Source organism: Pteronotus mesoamericanus, unplaced genomic scaffold (assembly GCF_021234165.1).
Source record: "Pteronotus mesoamericanus isolate MK-2021 breed Mesoamerican mustached bat unplaced genomic scaffold, CSHL_Meso_final contig_20, whole genome shotgun sequence".
Lineage (NCBI taxonomy): Eukaryota > Metazoa > Chordata > Mammalia > Chiroptera > Mormoopidae > Pteronotus > Pteronotus mesoamericanus.
The window spans coordinates 20042838-20067922 of NW_026555085.1; the positions used below are offsets into that span (position 1 = coordinate 20042838).

General features: G+C 34.9%; 1 protein-coding gene across 1 annotated transcript in view; it reads right to left on the bottom strand.

Moving 5' to 3' along the window:
- PKHD1 (PKHD1 ciliary IPT domain containing fibrocystin/polyductin) overlaps positions 1-25085 on the bottom strand; it is a 433649-nt gene that overhangs the window by 143307 nt on the left and 265257 nt on the right. The window contains exon 52 of the mRNA XM_054569476.1: positions 13067-13204. Within this exon, the coding sequence (XP_054425451.1) occupies positions 13067-13204 (138 nt within the window). The remainder of the gene's footprint in view (positions 1-13066; positions 13205-25085) is intronic.

Consider the following 25085-nt stretch of genomic DNA (forward strand, 5'->3'; position numbering starts at 1 on the left):
GCCCCTAAATGAGAGTAGCCACCTTTCATAGAAGACTCTCAGGATAATACTGTTTTCTCTGATTTTCTTTTTAGAAGCTACTTTCTACATCTGTAAACTGTAGCAAAAGGCATTTTCAACCTGGACAAATTTAAATGCTCACACTGGAGGGAAAATCATTGTCATTGTGCTGCCAAGACACGCCAGGTGTTTACGCATACCTGATTTCATCTAACTCTCACAACCCTATGATGGATATTGTTGAGGTTCTCATGAGGAAACTGAGGCAAAGAGAGGTTAAATAACTTATTGGACATTACACAGCTAGTAAGTGGTAAAGCTGGGCTTAGACTTAATAAGCACCATCTTAGGATACATAGGCATAGAGAAATAAGAAAGAAGTAAAGGGAAGTAGCCATTACTTAGTATGATGGTGAGCACTGGAGGGAAACAGAATATGTTCCAGATGCTAAAATCACCTGCAGAGATGGAAGAAATAAGTTCTGGTATATGGCAGACAACTGTTATAATGATTTGAGGAATATGGTACAAATGGATTCCATGAATTTCAAGGGTAAGAAAAAAGGAAAAGGACCTTATTTTATTAACTGAACCTCTTTGATGAAATCACATGTAAACCTAGTTTACACTTAAACCCACTCTCTCAGCATGACTCCCCACACCTTGTAACTAAGCCAATCCACACTGAATTATGTACTGTCCCCTCCTCTCTCTCATCTGTGTAAGAGATAACCCAGGCTTTGAGGTCCCTCACCTTTGTCCTGCCTAAATCCTAATCATCCCTTAAAAGTGAGATCTGTTGTAATTGACTTCTCGATGTCTCCTATGATACTGAATCACACGTCACCTTTTGTGCTTAAAAATGCTTGTGCCTCTTGCTGCAGTAATTTTCCTTTAAGGAACTTGTCCTAAAGAAAAAATATGGAATGTGGACAGATTAAGGCCCAAAGTTTGTCACTGAAGTATTATCTATTTATAATCACAAACATTTGGAAATAGCACACAATTGAAAACAACTTTATCTATTTAGAACCCCTCCTCCCAGTTTCCTTGACACACTCAATAGTCTAGCCACACAAGCCCCTACACAAGCCCAAGTCCACTTCAGATGCTACCCTCTCTGGGACCCCTCCTTGTCAGCTAAGTCTGGGTTAAGTGGCCCTCTGTGGACTATCATAGCACACTGTGTTTTACCCTAATACTTCTATACTCTGCCCTAAGTGCCCATTACCTGTCTCCTTCTCTTTACAGTGAGCTGATGGAAAGAAGTGACTGTGTATTGGCAGCAGAATTCATTTATATTTTACCCCCAAAATTGTGAACTAGGTAATTTTAATTGTCTCGCAGAAAACAATGATAAAGAGGAATATTGTACAGTAAAAAAGTTTCATTTCACCAGTATTATAATAATTTTAAGCATGCATGGGCCTAGAATCATAGCTTCAGAATAAAGCAGAAATTGACAGAATTTCAATGAAAAAAATAAATATACCCATAATAACAGTGGCGAATTAAACACAACTACTTATAAAATAAACAAAAAAGTAGTGACGACATAGCATTTTGAATGGTAGAATCAGTAAATTTGATGTAATGCATAAGTGGAAAACTAGACTCATAAAGGATACATATTCTTGTCAAGCATGCACAAGACTCTCAAATTATTGATCATACAACCACATGAAGATCGTAAAGTTTAACAAATTTAAAGGGATTGAAATCATACATCACATGCTCTCTGACCATTGTTTAGTCAAAGTATACAACTCATATTGGAAAATGTTTATCAAATAAACTTTTTAAAATAAAAATTTTTCAATTATTTAGAAATACCATTAGAAGAGTAAAAAACAATCTGCACAATAGACAAAGATACTTTTAATACCTGTAACAAAAAGTATATTCCAGAACATATAAAACTTCAGTAAGTCATTATAAAACAGATAATCTGTCATAAAAAAGATAAAAGAATAGCTACTTCACAAAATAAGGTATAAAATAGATAATTTTTTTTAAATGCAGATTGATTTTATTTATTTTTTAAATGTCAAAATCCATTATAAAATATTAAAAAATTTAAATCCATTATAAAGTCCCAGCAATTAAAACAACATGACACCAGCACAGAAATAATCAAGTAGATCAAGGAAATAAAATGAGTATTCTAGAAACAAATGTATATATCTGTCTAACAATGTAATATGTGATTAAATTGATATTTCAAATCAGTAGGGAAATTAAGGCTTATTAAAATACTCAATAATGTTAGATATTAGAGAAATGCAAATTAAACCAATAATAAGACCCCACTGTATACCTACTAGAATGAATTTATAGTATTTAATTCAGTTATATTTTTTATTTTATAAACATTTTTGTACATGGGTATCATATTTCACAACAAATATTTAACTGATTATGTTCCAAAAAAACTCATCAATAACTATTTGTCGATTAAAAGAATAGAAACTGACCAAAATTACATTTGCTTTTCTGATTTGCTTACAGCTTTATTAATTGATATAAGAAAAACTATATAAATTAAATGTATACTGACCAAAAGTTTAGACACATCTCCCTAATAAATTTTTTTATAGGCCCCGTTCACTAAATCCAAAGCAACAAATTGTATTTCTAAATAATTTGTATTTCTGGCCAAGTCAACCTTGAAATTTAATAAATGTCATGATTGCATATGAATAATAGGTTAAGAAATTACTTCTAAAAATCAATTTTACACAATTTTGGAATCTGAGCATCTAACTGGAACATAACTATTTTTCTCATGTGTTGCTTTAGCTATTTTCTTCAGAGCAGAGAGTCTAGAACATTTTTTCTTATCAAACTTAAAATGGCAAACAGTGATGAACCAATTAAATTGTGAAACATATTTTATTCTGAATTAGCTTTAAATTCCCAGTGTGTTTCTGACCCACTTATTCTTAAACACCCCTCCCCAATAGAAATCAATCCCATATGAAAAAAAAATAAATAGGAGAAGGATGGAGGGCTTTTAGCCCAATGAAATAAGAATCTGTTAAAATAGTATCTAATTCAGGTTGACAAATTTGCTCATCAATGAGGCCTCTCAATTTATCAACAATTGATAGAATATGAAGTAGAAGCTAATATAATTTATTAATTCACATACTTGCAAAATGTATAAAGAATTCTTAAAACTTTTTAAGTGAGGTTGAGCAAATTCATTTTTGCAAACCTCAATTTCTGCCACTATAAAATAGGCAAAATAATGGTATCTATTTTCTTTGTGTGCAAGTTAAATAATTTAGTGCATGTTAATGATATATGGCACAGTGTCTGAATATAATACTTGATTTTTTTAATGTTGGCTCTTAGTAGTATAATACTAAAAAAAGTAGTAGTAACAATGGAGAAATAAAACCTTTCAAAATTAATGTTTAATTTGGAAATAAAGAAAAAGGAAGGCAAGCTCTTTTTAGCATGTAATGTTCTATTTTTAAAGTGCTAGAAACTAGGCCTTCAATAGTAAAAATATAAGGTGATCACTTATTTGAGTGTCCAGTCCAAAAAACAGCAGGGAAGACAATTAAATTCCTCTCAAAATCACCTTTACAAGAGTTTAAGTAACCAACAAAACGAATTACCCATTCACTTCCTTACTTTTACCTGCTTGCTTAAAATTATTGGTTTTTTCCATGCAAAAATAACTAACTAAACTTAAGTTATTTTATTTATTATATAATTAACCCCTTAGAAATTTAAAAATAATAAATTTCTAAGAAATTTTATGTTACTGCAACAGAAGTTCAAGGGCTCAAAATTCAGTTTGGGAAACACTAATTTAGAAAATATTAAAGTATTTTTTTTTTATTAATTTATTTACTTTTTAAATACATTTGTCTCTGCCTTCCCCCCTTCCCCCCCCCCCCCCCCCCCCATCCTTCTATATGTTCCTTGACTTTCCCCTAAAGTATTAAAGTAAATATGTGTAATATAAGTGTGTTTTGTAGAGAATAACTGATAGTCTAACAAGACAGAAGATTTATTTCTTATATCAGTGTTTCACTTTATAAAAAGAGAGAGAAAGATGGGTAATATGTCTGTCAGAGAACTAATATCCATAAGAAAATAAGCAGAAATGGAATTTAGTGTGTCTTGAACCTGTAAAAAACAAAGCTTTTCTACTTTTTCACTTATTGTTAAATATGTACATATTTAAAAGCCATATCTCTTTGATGTCAACTTTTTATTTTATCAGCTAACTACTAAACAGAAACTGATTTGTTGATTGAGGATCATTATTACCTATTTATAAACCACATATTGTAAATATCTATGTATACTTATATTTATTTACACATTAAATGTGTGGTTATTTTTTAATTGTTGTTGAACTTAAAAGACATATATTTTTTACTTTTTAATTAATGTATTACTTTTAAACAAACATCATCTCCACAAGATACAAGAGTCTCTCAGGCTGCTCAATAAATCTGACTATTGGGTATTATGGCTTTAGGCTGGAGGTTATGTTTTAATCTACACTTTTCTCTAGTTTGTCTCCTTATTACTTAATTACCCAATGAGTTTTACAGAACTGTCAGTTTGGAAGGCAATAAACTGTGTATGGATTTTTCCTCTTTAGGACTGAGAAAGTCCCAATCATGGAAGCAATGAAAGAAACTTCCATACACCTAGTACTTCATTTCCTGACAAAGTCATGTTCTAATGATGACCTTAGGCTCCCTGCTACAAATTCGAGACAGAGCGACATATACCCATCACGGCTCTGCAAAACAATGTGTGATGAGTTTTAGGGTAAAAACCTAGTTCCTAGCTTAATTACTGAGCGACTGGGCAGCATATCAAGTGACCTGGTTGAAACGAACCAAAGGAACAGTGAGCTTCTGAGTCCTTGGGGACATTGATTGTAGGGCATGTCATTGCTTACTTAGGGATCAAGAACGGTTCTATTAAGTTCTAAAGACATAAATTAATTTTTAATGGTGATCTTCCTCTGAAATCCTCCTATAAACTATCACAAGACAATTTTCTATTTGCAATTTTAAAAGTTATGAGATTACATTTTCCAAGTTGAACATTTGTGTCAGTCACATGTTAACATTGTTGATATCTAAAATAACAAGGAACATATATTAAAGCATAGAAATGATTTCTTATCTAAGAAGAGACACAATGAAAAAGATAAGGTCAGACAGTTATTCATGAACAATGAAATACAAACATTTAAAGTAACAAATCAATACCTACTGTGCAGGATTTGAATTAGGCATTTTTATCAGTTTTTCTCCCTTAGATAGATTAAAAATTGAAAATACTTTGGCTTTGTACAATATCACCAACTTTTCAGATATGTTTTACCCTTGTTTTGTTCCTTCTCATGCAGGGGCAGAAACGCTGTAGTCATTTATATATTAAAACTATAATTCTTTCCTCACAGATGTTGACATTTAAGTATAGGGAGACTAAGTGTATTATAATAAAAAGGAATTGAGCTGAAAGACAGATTTATATATGCTCAATCATTTATGTATATAATAATCAGTCACACAGCACATTATCAGAAGCCTACTATGCACTAACTAGGTACTCGGGTTTCAGAATGTTCTAAAGAAGACTCCCATCTAATATAGAGAAGATATTCGTGAGAACATATAATAAAACGAATGCAGTAATGATGATATTAATGAACAGAATGGACAAGAAGAAAAGATATACTGAAGACTGCTAAATGGAGACAGAAAACATTCAAGTAAAGACTGTCTTTGGGCAAAGGTTTACAGGATGAGCATTTAAGGTAACTAAAATAGCCTCTAGTTCTGGTCTTATTCTTTATTAGCTAAGCAACCTTTGAATAAATCAATAATCTCTTTGGATCTCAGTTTCCTTATACATACAATTAAGTAGATGACTCACGCAATCTCTGTGGTCTGTGATATCACAATTATGAAGCCATTACTGGGGAATTTTCCAGAAACTGTACAATGAGTTGCTGAACTGGAATTATAATCCAGGTCTCTAGAAAATCCATATTTATGAAAGTCTTAAACTAATTTCTGTCTCATTAAAATTATACTCATGACATTATCAAAAAGTAGCAATTTTCAACACTATTTGTACTTATTTTTGTTCTTTAATGCTTTAGAGAGCAACAGTGCATAATTTAAAATCCAGCTTATATCATGAAACTCATGTCTATTTTTGCTATCCTCCAGCTACTGTGGTTGCCTTTCTGCTTTACAACTATAGAAAGCACATTCCCTCCACTGCCTCAGGACTTTTGCACTTCTTCTTCCTTCTGTCTGAAACACTCCTGTCCAAATTTTTGTAAGTTTAGCTCATTTGTCTCTATGGTCCGAGGTCACATTGACTCTTCACAAAGGTTTTCACTAACTATCTTATCTATGATGCCAGCTTCCAGCTTGGACCTCTCTTCAGCTCACACTATTTTTTTTAAATTTCCTTCAGAGCATGTCTTGCCATCTAAAATTATATCCCATATTTATGTTACTATTTCATTGTTTCTCCCAACAAAAGAATGCAAGCAGGAATCTCATGTGTCTTATTTGTTTCTGAATACTCAAGACCCAGGAAGAATACTTGGCACTGAGTTGGCATTTAACAAAAGAGAAAATGAGAGAAGGAAGGAGAAAGGGGACAGAGACGGGGACAGACTTGGGGACAAATCTTTTTAAAAACCTTGGAAAATCACAATATCAGAGGAATTATTTTCTCCTTAATATCTACTTATTTGCTCCATTTTATCATCCAAAAGAAAATTTGTTATTCATGAACACCTATAAAGGTTTATTGGCATCACTCTTAATACAGACAACTGTTCTCAAACATGAAGTTTAATACATTCAATTGTACTTAAGATCATGTTCAAGTCAAAAAAGATAAAGTTAAGGAATAGAAAATGGTATTAAACTTATTAGAAGCTACTGTCTTTCAAGTAACATGTTGAATTTTTTCCTTGTTCCACATGCAATGTAACATTTTGTGGCAAAACTATATTTGTCGGTCATTTTTTTTAAAAAAGCTAGAATAAGATGACCATTTTTTTTCTTTCTTCATTTTCTACACTAGGTCTTATGCTACTAACCACTATTTCTTGTGAATTCCTACCTTTGTTTAAAGATATTTTCTCATCACTCTATCTTTTTTTACCTACATAGCTATTGCTTCTCCCTTATCCTTGCTGAGCTCCACTTCCTCTACCACTTCTAAAAGGTTTGTGCTCCTCAAAATTTCAGCTTTTGTCATTGTTTTGTCTCTATCTCACACCTTTGATGTCACATTTTGGCTGATGTTTCCCAAACATTATATTTAGCACTGTCCTCTCTCCTGTACTTTTTCATACACCAATTTGCCCTCTACATGCTACCACTTACGCATCCTGGAGTGATCTAAACTTGATGCATATGAATCTATGTGTTCGACAAACCACTGTAAAGGCCTACGGTGTGCCTGAAACTGTTCAAGCACTTTAATATATATTATCATTTACTTTTCATAAAACACTATAAAGTAAACACTATTTTTTAAAAAGCTGAGGTAGAGTTAGTTCATGTCATTTACCAAGAGTCACTCAACTAACAAGTGGTGGAAAGGAATTTCCATTCGAGCACCACCATCCACACAGATCTCCCAGCCCAAAACCTAGGATATTTTCTAAACAACTCTTCCTTACCTCACTCAAAATTGCCACTCAGTCATAGTGATTTTATACTTCCTCAATATTTCTCTAATTCATTCTTTCTTTTTAACTCCAATTCCTTAGTTCAATACTTTATAATTTTTTTCCTGAAACACCTCAGTAGCCTTCTCATTTTCACTGTGCCCCTTCCAATACCTCCTGCACACTGCCAGGAGTGATCTTTCTAAAACCAAATCTAATCATCTGACTTCCCTGCTTAAAACTATCCAATGACTACCCACTGCCTTCATGACAAAATCCAAACTTCTTAACATAATGTATAAGACCAAGAATCTTCATGGCTACCACTATTCTATAAATCCTATGATCCAGACATACTCATTCCCTACAATTTCCTGAAGGTATAATGCTCATCCACAAATATATGCCTTTTCAGATCTATTCCTTTATCTCTAAGCCCCCTCCAGGTTGTAAGGGATGACACTTCCAATTATGTTATTACTTGTTTGTCTTCACTTATTTATAGAGACTATAAAGCTAGTTTCATAACTTCTATTTTTATACATTCAAATTCTCCCATGGTACCTGATTCATGATAGGCAATGAACAAACAGATGATGAATGAAAGAATGGACACACAAGTGAAATACTTTAGGCTTATCTTAAGTGTTTTATCAGACTAATGAGATAACTACTGAACAAAGAATGATATTGAGTTTGGCATTTGTGATTCAGCTGTAGCCCTCTAAGCAAAGCTTTGATCTTAAACCTCCCTTCTAATGCTAGTATAATCATCATACTCTACCGAAAATCAACTGATACCTTTTGCCAGCACCAGCTGCCTTAAAAGCAGAACCATCAAGAAATATAATTCTGCAATGTTGGGACTTGGATCAAAAAGCATCAGATAGCAGACATATTCTGGCAGTATTCTGTGCCAATGTCCACATCTATTAAGTTTATTTACTAACCAGTGTTATTATCTGTTGCATGTTGGGACTTCTTTGGGGCGTGGTAGAATTGGACAGATGGGTTGAAAGTCTTCCTTCAGGCATAAAACACAGAGGATTGAGCAGATGGGTTCCAATAATCAAACTTCAGGCCCAACAAAGCAAGGAGAAAAAGAATACAGCATTGTCTAGTAATAGATAAAAATATAGTTGGGCATGGGCAAATATAAAAATAAGATTTGAAATGTATAAATCAAAACTGGACTTCCCTTTAAAGGTACAGATTTTCAGGCAACGTTTTGTTATAGTGGTGAGGAACTTTAAAAATGAAAAAAGACCAGTCATAGCAATAAAAGATGTCAACTTGAAATAAATTTTCTAATAACTAAACTAGATTCAGTTTTATTTAACATTTCTATAACTTAACTGGGTAAGGATTTTACAGAATTTTAAACAAGTGAATGAGTAAATGCTATTAATCTGGGAGGAAAAGATCAGAATCCAAAAGAATTTCTCCATCATGAACAGATGGATGAAATAATAAAATAAAGAAATAAGTAAAAAATATTGTATTTAGATCCCCCGCAAGACAAGGGAAAAGCAAATAATTCCTACATGAATGTACCATGTAGAAATATCTATGGGTAACACCTACACACAAAAAAGGAGAAATGAGAGTTGACAATATAGTTAGAAGGACCAGCAGCATGACATGGCTAGACAAAGAAGTTAATTTAACCTTTGGTTACTTGGATAGAAGAAATGTATCTGATGTGGTAGTTGGAAGCTGACTGTGCTGGAGAGTATCCATTTCCAAACTCTGCCCTTCTTTCCTCTGCTCAGTGCCCCAGGATGCTGCTGACCTGTAGACACTACATCACTGAGTTTTCCTTTATTCAGAGTTCCAGTTAGTTTTAGACAAAATGGTAGCACAAGCAGGAAACAAGAAAAGAAAGGGACTGAGGTCAGCGTTTTTATTCCCACAGATCCTTCCCAATCATGAGTGAGTCACAGGCTCACAAAAGATTGTGCTGATGCCTAGCAACCATCTCCACTCTCCCCCTTCATCTGGGATTCCAGTATTGACTTCCTTTCTTCACACCGTTGGGGCAAATGGTGGTAAGAATGCTCTGCTGTCACTAGCCCTAGGATATGCCCTAGGCCATTTGGATTTTTGTAAGTAGTTTCTTTATCAAAATCTATTCAAACTGTCCAAAGCAATATAACCCCTATTTTCTGCAGGCACCCTGATAGATGAGCTAACTAACAATCTATTAAACACCTATTATATACCAAGCACTTAGTAGGAGCTGTTATGTTTAGTAGTTCCAACATCCCTTCAGGGCTGGTTCTATAGCTGTTTTGTACTTTACAGATGAAGGAATAGAGGTGTCCGAAGTCGATTTATTTCCAGTCAAACAGCAAATAGACAACCGGTTTGGACGTGAACCCTAACTCCTATACTTGTTTCATTCTGTTCAGAATAAGTCAGGTCTTCTCAGATTCTTATTCAGGGGAAATAGTACTTTCCCCCTGGCTTTATACTTTCAGAGGAAGTAAAAAGACCAAGTATGTTTAGTGACAATATTAAGAACTGTAATGAGATCTCATAATTTTGAGAAATGTGGAGGGAATACAAATTTATAATATCTTTCTGAAAAACAACAATATATATCAAGGACCTTAAAACTTATCCTTAGCCCCATTAATTCCACTTATCCTCAAGTGTATCCTCAGGAAATAATCAGAGATATGAATAATGATTTTAGTGCTAAGATGTTCATTACAGAGTAAGTTACAAGGACAAAAAAAAATATGAAATAACCTTACTGTTCAATAATAGAAAAATGGTTAAATTATTATACATGTATGTATAAGTATATATTCACATAGATATGGAATATTAAAGCTATTAAAATTGTATCTTAGAGGGAACCCTCAAACACTGCTGGAGGGAACGTAAATTGATGCAGCCACTCTAGAAAACAGTACACAGCCACTCTCGAAAGCAGCCACTCAGGAAACTAAAAATAAAGCTACCAAATGACCCAGTAGCCCCTCTTCTGGTTATCTACTTGAAAATTTTGAAAACACTTATTTGTAAAGATATATATACCCTTATGTTCACTGCAGCATTATATACAATCATCAAGACATAGAAACAACCCCGTTTCCTTCCGTGGATGATTGGATAAAGAAGATTCGGTACATATGAACATTGAAAACTACTCAGTCATATGAACATTGAAAACTACTCAGTCATGAAAAAGAGAAAATGTTGTCACTTACAGCAACATAAATGAATCTTGAGCATATTATGCTAAATGGAAAAAGACAAGAACCATGTGATTTATACATGGGATATAAGACAAAAAGCAATAAATGAACAAACAAATCAAACAAGTAAAAAACAAAACTCACAGATATAAACAACAAAATGGTAGTTACCAGAGCAGAAGGAAGGTAGGGAGAGGATGAAGAAGGAAAAGGGGTCACCTAAAGGGTGACAGAAGCATATTTGACTCCAGGTGGTGAGCACACGATAGAGTATACAGTTGCATTATAGAGTTGTGTTACAAAGTTGTACACCTGAAATTTAAATAACGTTATTAACCAATGTTATCCCAATAAATTTAATAAAAATATATGCCTTAGAGAGTAAGTTGGAGAAATTTCATATTGTTAACATAGGATCCAAAATATCAAATTGTATGCCCTACATGTTAAAGTGTGTGTGTGTATGTGTATTCATGTATATGCAGGAAAAAAATTTAAGACGAGACTACAAAATGTTTACTGTGATTATCTTTATATTTGTGAACATGAGTGATTATGTGATTTCTTCTATATAATTTTCTATTGCTTTTCTGTGTTTTCCAGTTTTGTACAATAAACTAAAACTATAAAAATTATTTTAAAACACTATAATTAGATAATAATAATAACAACAATTAAAATAACTACTATTTAACCATGGTTAAAATAACAGAAACTGCATAAACTAAAAAAGAGAAGATTCAAGAAAATGTGAATGAAGGACTATCAAAGAGAAGGGAATTTGACATTCATCCTATATGGATCAAATAAGAACCTGAACCGACAGAAATTAGAGGAAGACATAATTTGGCTTAATAGAAGGAAAATAATTCTAATTTCTAATGGGATTTTTAAAAAGTGGCCACAAGTTATCTCCAAAATTTTTGATTATTGTTTTTCTTTTTGCCACTGTAGCTATTCAGGAAGAGTCTTGACCACAATTTTTCAGAAATCTTCTTACAATGATTAAGCTTTGGACAGGCAGTTAGGTCAAGAATTCTCTCCCACCAGAAATTTTAAAATGTGGATGTTATCAAACAACATATCCAAATACTTCCTCATCATCAGAGATTTATTTCTCTGGGTTAAGATATTGCTGTTTCTGAGAATTCTCTTTTAATCTCCTCTTGAAGAGCAAAGCAGCGTGTCTTACCACGTCCAAAAGCAGTTCCTTTGGAGGCAGAGCGCATGCCTTTTCATCATTGTACACTTACTGCCTACAACAGTTCCAGGTATACACTCTACCTGCAGCAACTCATGTTTTTTGTTTGTTGAAGAAAGCCAATGTAGTGGTCCTGTCAATTCACTACCCCAGATGCACCCCATCCTGCCTGTCCCTCAGTCTCAGCAACATGCCTCACTTCCCAGCTAAAGGGGCCTCCCAGTACCTACTGAGACTCTGGATTCTCCACTAGCTACATGGGGAGCTGCAAATCGTAACAAAGAGAGCGCAGTCCATTGGTTTTGGGGTAGACCAGATGAATTATTTGCCTTATCCCCCTTTTCTCCTGTTGTCCCAAGATGTGGTGGTTCTACAAAGGCTTCTCTCAAGGCATATCACAGAGCCAAGCAAACAGCCATGTAGCTGTGGTCACCTTGTATTTGTCTTCCCTCTTTTCTCCTTCACTCTTTTTTTTTTCCTTTACTCCCACTCCACTGCTATTATTTCCCCATTTAAGCATTAGCACATAAGCTTTGTTTCAGGTCCATTTTACCAAGGATATGCACTAGGAAAGCAATTGAAATTTTATTGTGAGTTAGCTTACCAAAGGATAACAAATCCATCCTATGAGATCATGTGAAAGAGTGAGCTACAGGTAAATTCTCATACAAAAAAACTGAAGGGAGAACAGATCTGCAGCCTAGAGGAGGCAAAAGAGCCCTGGAATGAGTGACAGCATAAGGTCTCTGGGACCAGAACCATAGCCTAATGTCAGTGGGTGGACATGTGAGCATGACCAACAAAAGTCACCTCTGCCTGTGTCAAAAGTTTGCTGAAGAAAAACTTTACTCACTCCTTCCCTTAGCCCTCCCCAGACTCCATTAAGCAACCTGCTAGATTACACCAGCATTTCCCAAGGCCTTTCTCATGAGCTTAATTCCCATGATGCTCCCAACCCTTGTGCCCTTTACTCACCGACTTTCAGCTCCCCGCCTGCAATGACTATGCAGGCCACACTCAGAACATTGCTTCTGTCCACAGGGAATTCTAAAGTCCCCATCACATAGAGGCCTTTGAGGGATGGAAGATCGGTATCCACAAGGACAGTCCTGTCTGCAGAAGGAAAAGAAATTGCTCAGACATGTAACCAAAACAAGAATTGCCTTCTCCCCTTCAGTGATTTGCTGTGCAGTTCTCCAGGAAATCTGGGAGCTGCTTACATGGCTACCTATACTGGGACAGGTGCAGAATCTGGAGGAACAAATAGGTTGCCAAAAACTGGGCCTTAATAAAGAGTCGGGGGGAGGAAAAAAAAAGCATGATTAATAAATTCTGCCATTGCTTAACAAACCAAGTGTTATGGCCAAAAGGCATTGCCCATGTCCCAAACAGCCTACTTTAGTGCATATGTACAGATGAGGTCCCTACACTATCGGCTCTAGTTTCAGAGAGGCAGAGAAAACCACAGATATGGCCTTGGCCTATGAAGTCAGACCATTTGGACGTGAATCTCGCCTCTGCTATTTACTAGCTTTGTAGGCCAACAGTTTTACCTCTCTTGGTCATAGTATTTAATTGGTAAAATGAGGATAATAATAAAACCACCTGCTTTATTCATTGAGTTTCTGTGAGGGTTAAATGAGTTAATAAATCTGAACTACTTATACAGTACTAGTCAGCCATTCTCAATGCCCCAATTCCTACCATGTAAAGCAAAGTGTCTGGTACATGCTCAATAAATGCTGACTATATTTATTATTTGTACTGTTGTTCATTAGCGTGGCATGCTTGTAGAGCTCATAGACAACTTGAAACCATTATTCCTCATTTTCTCTGACTTAAAAAGTTTCCTTAGAACTTAAGAAGAAAGAATCAGAGATTTTTGCTAAAGCAAAAATAGAGAAATAAATAAAAATTTTCATTTAAAACAGTAAATATTTTATGTATGCTAAAGCATTGTATTACTTTCTGAGACTTAGCAATAATTCAACACAAATTAAATATATCAAATAAATATTTCTACTTAAATTTCAAGTACCATAATCAGTGACACATGTAAATATTTTTAAGGAATTTTGTTAACATAATCTCATCTTCTATTTCAGTAAACAATGCACCCTGCTGTGCTTAAGGATCTGCCCCCTGCAAATGAAACTCTCATGAGTTGTCTTCTCTACTTTCTGCCTACTTCCCTAGCTATAAGGCAGCCATACCTTCCTGCGGTAGGGACTACAATGCGGTAACAATCATTTTCTTTTTCCTCCTGGGTGCAGAGTCAGACCACCTTTTCCAGCTTCCTTTGCAGTTAGATGAAGCCATGTGACTGAACTGTAGTCAGTAAAATGTAAGCAGAATTGAAGTGTGACATTTCTAGACCTGGTCCATAAATTCTCCTATATATGTTCTCTCTTTTCCCTTGCCTCTCAGTTGAACAGAGCAGTGGTTCTCAATGTATGGTCACCACCCAACAGCATCAGCTCTACCCACTTATCTAACAAAATCAACCCAAGTTTTAGCTCTGCCAGCAAGCCATTTCCCCTGTGAAAATTGTGGGAATGAATCCACCACTCTCCCTGTGAAAATTTCTCTCTGTCACTCTCCAGTTATAATCCTGTATGTTCATATGACAGAGCACTAAAACACATTATTGTAATTGCATACATATTATTGTATGTCAGGAGGCAACTGTCACTGAGCTAGTCTCAGTGTAATTATGTCTTTCTCTCCTACTGTTTCTTCCTTTATTGAAGAGACCATTTATTTTTTTAAAATCCCTAGTATGTATTGTGACATCAAAGATAAAGATGTTTATTAGACAAATGTTGCCCAGATCTGTTAAGTTTAGTTCCCCCTACACCCTAAATTTATTAGTGACTGATACAAAATGAATAACCAGGTTAAACAGATGAAAATATATATATATATTTCAATTTCATCTCTAGTACTTTACAAACATTCAAAAGACAGTGAAATATCTAGAGAATTTCTAGGTTTAAGTAACACATTAAGGGTTCATGGCTTTACTGTGACTTTAAAAGCAAGACAAAATATTTCAAACAAGCAAGCAGCTCTGAGCTCTATACAAATGGCCTTTGTGTCTTCAAACCTATGTCCTATTCTACTAATGAATAGGTCTGTTTTGTCTGTTGTGCCTAATTGTACAAAACAATTAAATTGTTTCAATAAATGCTTCACTCATCAACACAGTACTCATAGATACATAAAAGCATAGTATTAGTCTTCTTTTGAATATTCTTTTCAGTTAAATTATCACAATTACATGGAATTTAAAATTTCTCTTTAATTTTTGTCACATACTCAATTAGAAGAAAATTTTCTTTTCATTGCCCTACCCACTCCAAATATACCAACCGATCACAGATCGCTTACTTATTATAAGCTCTATGACAACAGAGAACATAGCTATTATTCTCACTTTCACTTGCTCAGCACCTTAGAATAATGCCTATCATACAGTAAGTGCTCAGAATTAACACCAAAGACCACATGCACATGAGCACAGACCTACCACATGTAAAATCCAACAGCTATCAGAGGAAAAGAATAGGATGAAGACAAGACTACAAACATTGTTCTTATTTTTTTCAGTGCCACCTTCTCTTTGAATTTCTTTCTTTTTTCCCCCATTGTGCACCATATCTTGCTGGATAGTGGGAATTCAAAGATGACTCAGACATATTTCCCACCATCAGATGAAGACAAACAAAAAAAAATACAATGCAATATATTTGAAATAATAAATACTTTTCCATTATGTGGAGGTTGACCCTATCTTCATTCCTATCTACTTCAAAATGACAAGTCCATCAACGTCCCTCTTAGACCAAAATTCTGCTCAAATAAAATAAACATATGCCCTAAAAAGATTTTTATACAGGAATTCTCCTTTTATCACTATAACAGAAATTATTGCTATCATTGCAAGTAGCAAAATAGTGCATCCTAATATATTCTCCAGAGAAATCAGCTGCAAGTTCATTTTGACCAACCCCCTGCTATAACAGGTTTTAGAGGATCACTCCCTGTTCCAGTATAGAAAGTTAGAATCAAGATGCCACATTCTCTAGAAGTATCATTCTTTCCATGAAGTTATTCAAGACATTTCAGAAAAATCACCCAGAAAGTTACTTATACAACCCACTTAAAAATATAAATGATAGAACACCTCTGACTTAACTGCAGCCCACTGCTTTTCAACTTGTCTTGACTTGGCCAAGGCTACTACATTCTACTCTGTCAGTGACCAATCTATCCTACTTAAGAGAATGAGTGCTGGCATATGGAGGGAACCATCTGGAATTTCTGTTGCTCGATGGGAGGCTGATGGGGGAACAGATCTGGAAAGAAACTCCAAAAAGAATTAACGAGTACCAGATGTAATTAAAGACTGCTTCCACCCGCCAAAGGACCTCGGGACCAGCCACAGAGCGGTGCCTCTCGGTTCCGAATTGCCTCCTCTTTCCTCTTGTTCATCCATCAAGCACTAAACATCCCACCATCTTTATTCTAGTATCATTTGCCAAGGACTGTTGTGTTTTGTTTACAGACAGGTTGTATTTTGGCAATGAGAAAGATAAAGCTTTAGAAATAATATCTTGAAAGTTAACACTAAGGATGAATCGCCTGAATGTCCCCATGTATCAAATGCAACAACAAAAACAACGAGAGGCTTTAGTCTTTTATAAATGTACTATCTATCCTTAAAACCAGAAAGCCTGAGCCAAATCTAAAGGCAGATATCTCTGACAGAGCACTAGGGCTTCCTTTGAATCAGGAATAGACTGACTCCCATACTTACAAAGCATTCCATATACTCTCAACACTAGATTTAAACTCATTTTCCCCCAGCAAAGCAAGGGATCAAGGTCACTATTGTGCAACATTCCAAGGGTCTGACACTTGTCTAAATCCTGTAGAAGTGAGATCAAGGGCAAAGGGCACAGATCTTGGGAATAATGATGGGGTCACATGAACAGGCATAACTCAGGGCAGGCAGACCCACTGCTTGTATGATATTCACTGTATCAGACCCCATAACTTAGGTGGTGAAGACAGTTTCCATTACAACCCTGCTATTGTCAGGAACGCAGCCTACACCAACTTTGGACATAGCTCAGACCTCTGAGGGACAGTAATGGCATGCAAGGGCAGAGTAGGACATACAAGGACATACAAGGACTATTTGTAGGCTTGTTATTTTCCATTATATACCTTTCATAATAAACGGGTTTGTTTCTACATTCAGTCTTGGCCCTAATACTTTTCCATTAATATGAAAACTAATGTAAAAGTTTTCATGCCACTGGAATCACTAATGACACAATCTTCCTTTTTAAAAAGAGAATACTTGTAACTTTAAAGTGACTACTTTAAATATATATTTATAATAATTGTAGACGATGTTTTTCCCTTATAGTATTGTTTAACTTTTGGAGAATCTAACAATTCACTCAAGTAGCTTACCACAATTTGTGAGAACAACTAGCATATCCAAAAAAGTACTCCTAAAAAAGAATGGAATTCCTTATACATAAATCATTCACAGGTATGAAGGGTTAAAATGATTTAAAATTAGTGCCAAGTAGGCTAATGTGCAGAGGTGATGGTATTTGCTTATCAAGAATTTATTCTCTGGTGGACAAAGCCTACCTTTTTCATCAAATCCACGCAGGTGGTTTCTTTATTCTAATCTGCCTATCATTTTTTTTTCCAAACTGGTCTTTAAAATAGGTAAAAGAGGGCAGTGAGTTTTCAAAGTGCCTGGAGGCATATGATTCAAAATTGAAAGCTGGCTTCCTTAAACTTTAATGAAAAACCATCTGACTCTGTGTGTGTGTGTGTGTGAGAGAGAGAAAGAGAGAGACAGAGACAGAGAGAGAGAGAGAGAGAAGAAGAGGGGATGAAGGAAGGAAAGCAAAAAAAAAAAAAAAAAACCTCTAATCATTCTTACCTCATGGGAAAAGACCAATTTAAATTTTGGATAACAAATTTTCATCTCACTTCCCACATATACTCTCTCTGTGTCTTTTCTAATCACATAGTGACACACATAATTCCCACAGTAGAAACATTTTAAATTATGATATTTTAATTGATCAATAAAATGTTTAACATACAATGTTTATCTCTTTTTCTAGTCTAACCATCTGTTCTTCAAAAATACTTGAATCTATTTATTTTTTATTTAATCTTCATTGTATTTTTATTCCATTACCATCTAGTCCTCTTATACCCTCCTCCCCCCAGCAATCACCACACTCTAGTCCATGTCTCTGAGTCCTTTTTCCTTTTTGCTCAATCCCTCCACCCCCTAACTGTCCCTTCCCACTAGCTGTCATCTGCTCTCCATCCATGAGTCTGTCTCTGTTTTGCTTATTAGTTCAGTTTGTTCATTAGATTCTACATATGAATGAAATCACATGGTATTTGTCTTTCTTTGACTGGCTTATTTCTCTTAGCATAATGTTCTCCAAGTCCATTCATACTGTTGCAATGGGTAAGATTTTCTTTTTTATGGCCGAGTAGAATTCAATGTGTAAATGTCCTATAGTTGTTTTATCCACGTATCTATTGATGGGGACTTGGGCTGCTTCCATATCCTGGTGATTGTAAATAAATCTGCAATAAACATAGGGGTGATTTTGTTTTTCAAATTAGTTTTTTGGGTCCCTTCTGATATATTCCCTGAAGTGGTATTGCTGGATCAAAAAACAGGTCCATTTTTTTATTTTTTGAGGTATCTCCATACTGTTTTCCACAGTGGCTGTACCAGTCTGCATTCCTACCAACATTCTCCACATCCTCACCAGCACTTGTTTGTTGATTTATTGATGATAGCCCTTCTGACAGGTGTGAGATGATATTTCACTGTGGTTTTAATTTTCATTTCTCTGATGATTAGTGAGGTTGAGCATCTTTTAATATGTCTATTGGCAATTTGTATGTCCTCTTTGGATAAGTTCAAGTCTTTTACGTATTTTTTAATTAGGTTGTTTGCGGTTTGGGTGTTAAGTTTTGTAAGTAATTTATTAATTTTGGATATTAACCTCTTATCTGATGTATCATGAATATGTTCTCCCATTTTGTGGGTTATCTTTTTATTTTGTTGATGATTTCCTTTGCTGTGTAAAAACTTTTTAGTTTGATATAGTCCCATTTGTTTTTTTGTTTTTTTTATTTTGTTTCCCTTGCATGGGAAACAAAAAGATTTCTATGAGCAATGTCTGAGACTTTGCTACTTAGGTTTTCTTTTAGAATTTTTATAGTTTCAGGTCAAACATCTAATTCCTTCATCCATTTTGACTTTATTCTTGTGTGTGGGCTAATAAGGTGGTCTAGTTTCATTTTTCTGCATGTATCTCTTCAATTTTCCCAACACAATTTATTGAGTGGACTATCTTTAGCCCATTGTATATGCTTGCTTCCTCTGTCAAATAATAATTGACTTTAAAAGTGTGAGTCTATTTCTGGGCTCTCTATTCTGTTCCATTTATCTATGTGTCCGTATTTATGCCAGTACCAGGCTTTATTGATTACTGTGGCCTTGTAGTATCATTTGGTATTAGGTAGAGTGATTCCTTCAACTTTGTTCTACTTTCTCAGGATCTCTGTGGCTACACAGGGCCTTTTGTTGTTGCACATAAATTTTTGAAATATTTGTTCTAGTTCTGTGAAATATGTCATTGGAATATTGATAGGAATTGTGTTGAAATCTATAGACTGCTTTGGGTAGAATGGATATTTTAATGATGTTCATTCTTCCTGCTCATGAACATGGTATGTACTTCTACTTATTTATATCTTCTTCAATTTCTTTCTCCAGTGTCTTATAATTTTCTGAGTACAGGTCTTTTACATCCTTGGTTAGATTTATCCATAGGTATTTTATTCTTTTTGACGCATTTGTGAATGGGATTGTTTTCTTAATTTTCCTTTCTGTTAGTTCTTTATTGGCATATAAACATGAAACTGATTTCTGGGTATTAATTTTGTATCCTACTGCTTTGCTGAATTCAGTTATCAGTTCTAGTAGTCTCTTGGTGGAATCTTTGGGGTTCTCCCTGTACGGTAACATGTCACTTGCAAATAATGACAGTTTTACTTCTTCCTTTCCAATTTGCATCTTTTTACTCCTTCTTCTTATCTGATTGTTATGGCTAGGACTTCAGTATTATGTTGAGTAAGAGAGGTGAAAGTAGACATCCCTCTTTTGTTCCTGATCTTAAGGGGAACATTTGTAGTTTTTGCCCATTGAGTATGATGCTGGCACTGGGTTTGTCATATATGGCTTTTATTATGTTTAGGTATGTTCTCTCTATTTTCACTTTGCTGAGAGTTTTGATTATAAATTGGTGCTTGATTTTTATCAAAAGCTTTTTCTGCATCTATTGATATGATCATGTGGTTTTTATCCCTCATTTTGTTTATGGGGTGAATCACAGTTAATGATTTGTATATGTTGTGTCAACCTTGCATTACTGAATAAATCCCACTTGAATATGGTATATGATATTTTTGATTCATTGTTGTATTTGATTTGCTAATATCTTGCTGAGGATTTAGCAACTATGTTCATCAGGGATATTGGCTTATAATATTCTTTCTTTGCAGTGTCTTTTTCTGGTTTTGGAACTAGGATAATGCTGGCCTCATAAAATGAGTTGGGGAGTCTTCCCTCCTCCTGAATTTTATGAAATAGCTTGAGAAGAAGAGATTTTAGTTCTTCTCAAAATGTTTGGTAAAATTCACCTGTGAAGCCACCTGGCCTAGGGCTTTTGTTTGTTTGGAGTTTTTTGGTCACTGAATCAATTCCATTAGGTATAATCTGTCTATTCAGATTCTCTGATTCTTCCTGCTTTATTTTTGGATGATTGTATGTTTCTAGGAATTTACCTATTTTGCCCAGGTTATTTCAGTTTGTTGGCATATAATTGCTCACAATGTTTTCTTACAGTTCTTTATATTCCTTTGGTGTCAGCTATTGTTTCTTCTCTTTTGTTTCTGATTTTATCTATTTGGGTATTTTTTTTCTTTTTTTTTGAGTCTGTTTAAATGTTTGTCAATCTTGTTCATATTTTCAAAGAAACAGCCCTTGGATTCCTTGATCTTCTGTATTGTTTTTCACACTCTATTTCTTTTATTTCTCTTTTTCTTCTTCTTTTTCTTAAAGCAAGCCATTTAGTATGGGTTGCAGTACTGGTTTGGTGTTAACAAATTCCCTTAGCTTTTTCTTGTATGGGAAGGTCCTTATCTCTCCTTTGATTTTAAATGACAGCCTTTCTGGGGAAAATAAGATTGGTTGTAGGCCTTGCTTTTCATCACCTTGAATATTTCACACCAGTCCCTTCTGGCCTGAAATGTTTCTGCCGAGCAATCGGATGCCACTCTAATTGGTGCTCCCATGTAGGTAACTTCCTGCTTTTCTCTTTTGGTTTTTAGGGTTCTTTCCTTATCTTTAAGCCTTGCCATTCTAATAATTACATGTTTCAGTGTAGGCCTCTTTGGGTCCAGCTTGCTTATGACTCTCTGAGCTTCCTGGACTTGTGTGACTTTTTCCTTCACCAGATTAGGGAAGTTTCAGTCACTATTTCTTCAAAAAGATTTTTGATTCTTTGTTCTCTCATTTTTCCTTCTGGTATTCCCATGAAGTGGATGTCATTACGCTTCATGTTGTCCAAAATGTTTCTTAAGCTCTCCTCATTTTTAAAAATTATTGTTTCCTTTTGCTGCTCTGCCTGGGTGTTTTTTCTACCTTGTCTTCCAAAACACTGATTCAGTCCTCTGCTTCATCTAAACTACTGTTTATTTTTCCCAGTGTGTTATTTATTTTAGTTATTGCATTATTTCTGACCAGTCCTTTTTTATAGTTTCTGTCTCTTTTCATAGTGTTGAGTATTCTTATAATCATTACTCTAAACTTTTTATCTGATAAATTGTTTGCCTTCATTTCATCTAGTTCTTCTGGAGAATTCTCTTATTCTTTCATTTGGGGTCTGTTTCTTCGTCTTCCCATTTGATGGCTTTGTACTTTCCACCTTAGTTGCTAAACTGATCAGTTGTTAATATAATCAAGCTGTAATCAGAGACCTGGCTTAAGCAGCATAGGGTGGGGCAGACCTATTCCAGCAGGTGGGGGTATTGCTTCCCCTCAGGCTGATGCCACTTGGAGAGGGGTGCTCTGCCTGAGAGTAATGGCTCCTGCAGTATGAAGAATGACTTAGCCCAGGGATCTTGATGGCTGTTCCTTCAGTTTTCTCCCCAAACCCTCAACCCCAGACTCTATTCAAGTGTCTCTAGTCCACTCAACCCTCTCTTTGCCAGCCACCAGAGTAAGTGAGTACAAATGAAATTTTGTGATTTGGCCCTTTAAGAGGCTCTTTGTGTCTCCAGCCATCCTTCCTTGGCAGACAGAAACCCTGCTGATTTTCACAGCTGGATGTTATCTGGGTTCTTTGTCAGCTCTGGTGCTATAGGCTGGGAAGACCAACTTGGGGTTTAGACCCACATTTCTCAGGGGTAACCCTCCAGCCACTGAAATATCCTTCCAGCACTTCAGCTGATGCCCGAGGGAGCCCAGTCAGCCCTCTCACACCTCTTCTGCACTCCCTACCAGTCATGTTGTGGTGAAGTGGTTTCTTCTGTCTGTTCACAGTTATAAAGCTTCTCTCTAGCTAGTGTTCAGTTACTTATTCTGGATGATTTCTCTACAATTTTATTGTAATTCCAGATTATCTCCTCCTGGGGGGAGGTTAGTGTAACTTCCATTTACTCCTCCTCCATCTTGCATCCTTGAATCTATTTAATAGGAAGTTCTTTAAGTAAAATTTCCAACTCTATCAGACCAATCTTCTGAATCCCAAATTCTGAAAGGAAAAGACCAGAAGGTTTTCCTGTTTTCATGAAAATAGGAAAACAAAATCTGTGCCTTCTTTCTTTCCAGGCTTTGTTTTGTTTTTTCATCTTAAGATGGTAGTAAGTGGCTATTCTCTGTAAGGTCTCAAAGAATTCACAATGGCCAGCTTGACGTTGCCTTTTTTAAAAAAACAGCTTTAATATTTAAAAATATTGATGTATAATTGACATACAAAAAGCTGTACATATTTAATGTATACAACTTAATTAGTTTGGAGATAAGTATACACCCATGAAAGCATCACCACAATTTATGCTATAAACCTATCCATCCTCTCCAAAAGTTTCCTCTTTTAATTAATTTATTTGTATTACTATTATTATTTTGTGATAAGAACACTTAACATAAGATCTACTATTTTAACACATTTTTAAGTATTTAATATGTACTTGTTTACTATAGGCACTACAGTGAACAATAGATCTCTAGGTTTTAGTCATCTTACATAACTGAACTTTGTACCTTTCACCACTTTCTTCCCAGTTACTCTCCTCCCCGTCCCTGGCAACCACTCAATTTAAAATGGTCAAAGGAACTAAATAGATATTCTCCAAAGAAGACGTAAAAATGGACATACATAAAAAGATGCTCTTCATCACAAATCATCAGGGCAATGCAAATCAGTACCACAATAAGATATCACCTCATACCTGTTAATATGACTCATTTTTTTTTAAATGTTCTCAAAGGATGTGGAGAAAAGGGAACCCTGGTGCATTGTTAGTAGGAATGTAAATTACTGCAGCCACTATGAAAAACAGTATGGAAATTCCTCAAAACATTAAAACTAGAATGACCATATGATCCAACAATCCCACTAGAAGATTCTTTATTTTTCTTTAATATTATTGGTTATTTTTTCTCAATATTTTTATTGTTTCTTCTAACAAGGAAAAACCCTGAAAACAGTATTAAATTCCTTAAAAATAAGTACTTGTATTCTATTTATTTTTAAAAATTATATGCAGTATTTTATAAATGAATAATTGATGCTTAAGAGAAGGTTTAGAGTACCTAACTAGTATATATTTAATAAATAACCTTTATTCTGCATGTTAATTTGTTGTATCAATATTTATAATTTTAGAGCTAGTTAGTCTATATTTTATGCTTCTAAATTCATAAAGTGCTTATATAGTATATAAATACAAAAATTATCAATGTTTCTATATTCTCCCTGGTTATATTTTTTTTAAATTTCCAAAGACTTTAAGAGTTTTTTAAAATTCCAACAAATTGTATTTATTCAATGCAAAGAGATCTTGCTTGAGGGTTCCTAAATTAGTTTCTTTCCCCTTGAGTTCAAATATTGTACCATGGACCATGAAGTTTCCTGGAACTTTTATTCTCAATTATAAGTTTTTCAACAATAACCAGATTTTACAACCCCTGCCAAAAGTCCCAGTACTCTAAAAAATCCCCATACTGCTTGGAAGAGATACTGAAATCTCCATTTTTTTAAATCCAGGGTGCCTAGAAGTCCCCTGGAGAGGTGTACTACATAAAGAAAAGCACTGTCACTTACCAATAAATGTATTCATTCAACTATTCATTCATTTAGAAAATATTATCAAGTTCCTGTCCAATAATGATGGATGCTAAAAAAATATATAAATAAAACAAGAGAAGTAAATATTTTTTAGATTTATCAGGTGACTTTTTGGTAGAAGGAAGGAGTAGATCTGAATCCTTTTTAGAAGTTGCTTCTGATACCCACCAAGATAACCATGCCAAAGCAACAGCAGAATTTTTAAATAAAGAAGACAGTATCTGTTGCTTCCTTCCTTCTAGTATCCATCTGTCCCCAAGAACGCAGTGCCCTCATTTGCTCCTAGTTCCCTAATGGTCAGAATCCTACTGATGCCTCCATGTCTATATATTCCACATATATCCAGGATTTAAGTAGTGTTATGGTACCAGTTGCTTCTCAACTGAGTCCTCATCCTCTCTGAGCTCCATTCACTGATACTGAAAATACAGAATTAGTGTAGGGCAAACACAGTGGCTAATTCCTCTATTACTATTTGCCCAGAAGCAGTTTGGTGGAACAGAATGCTTACC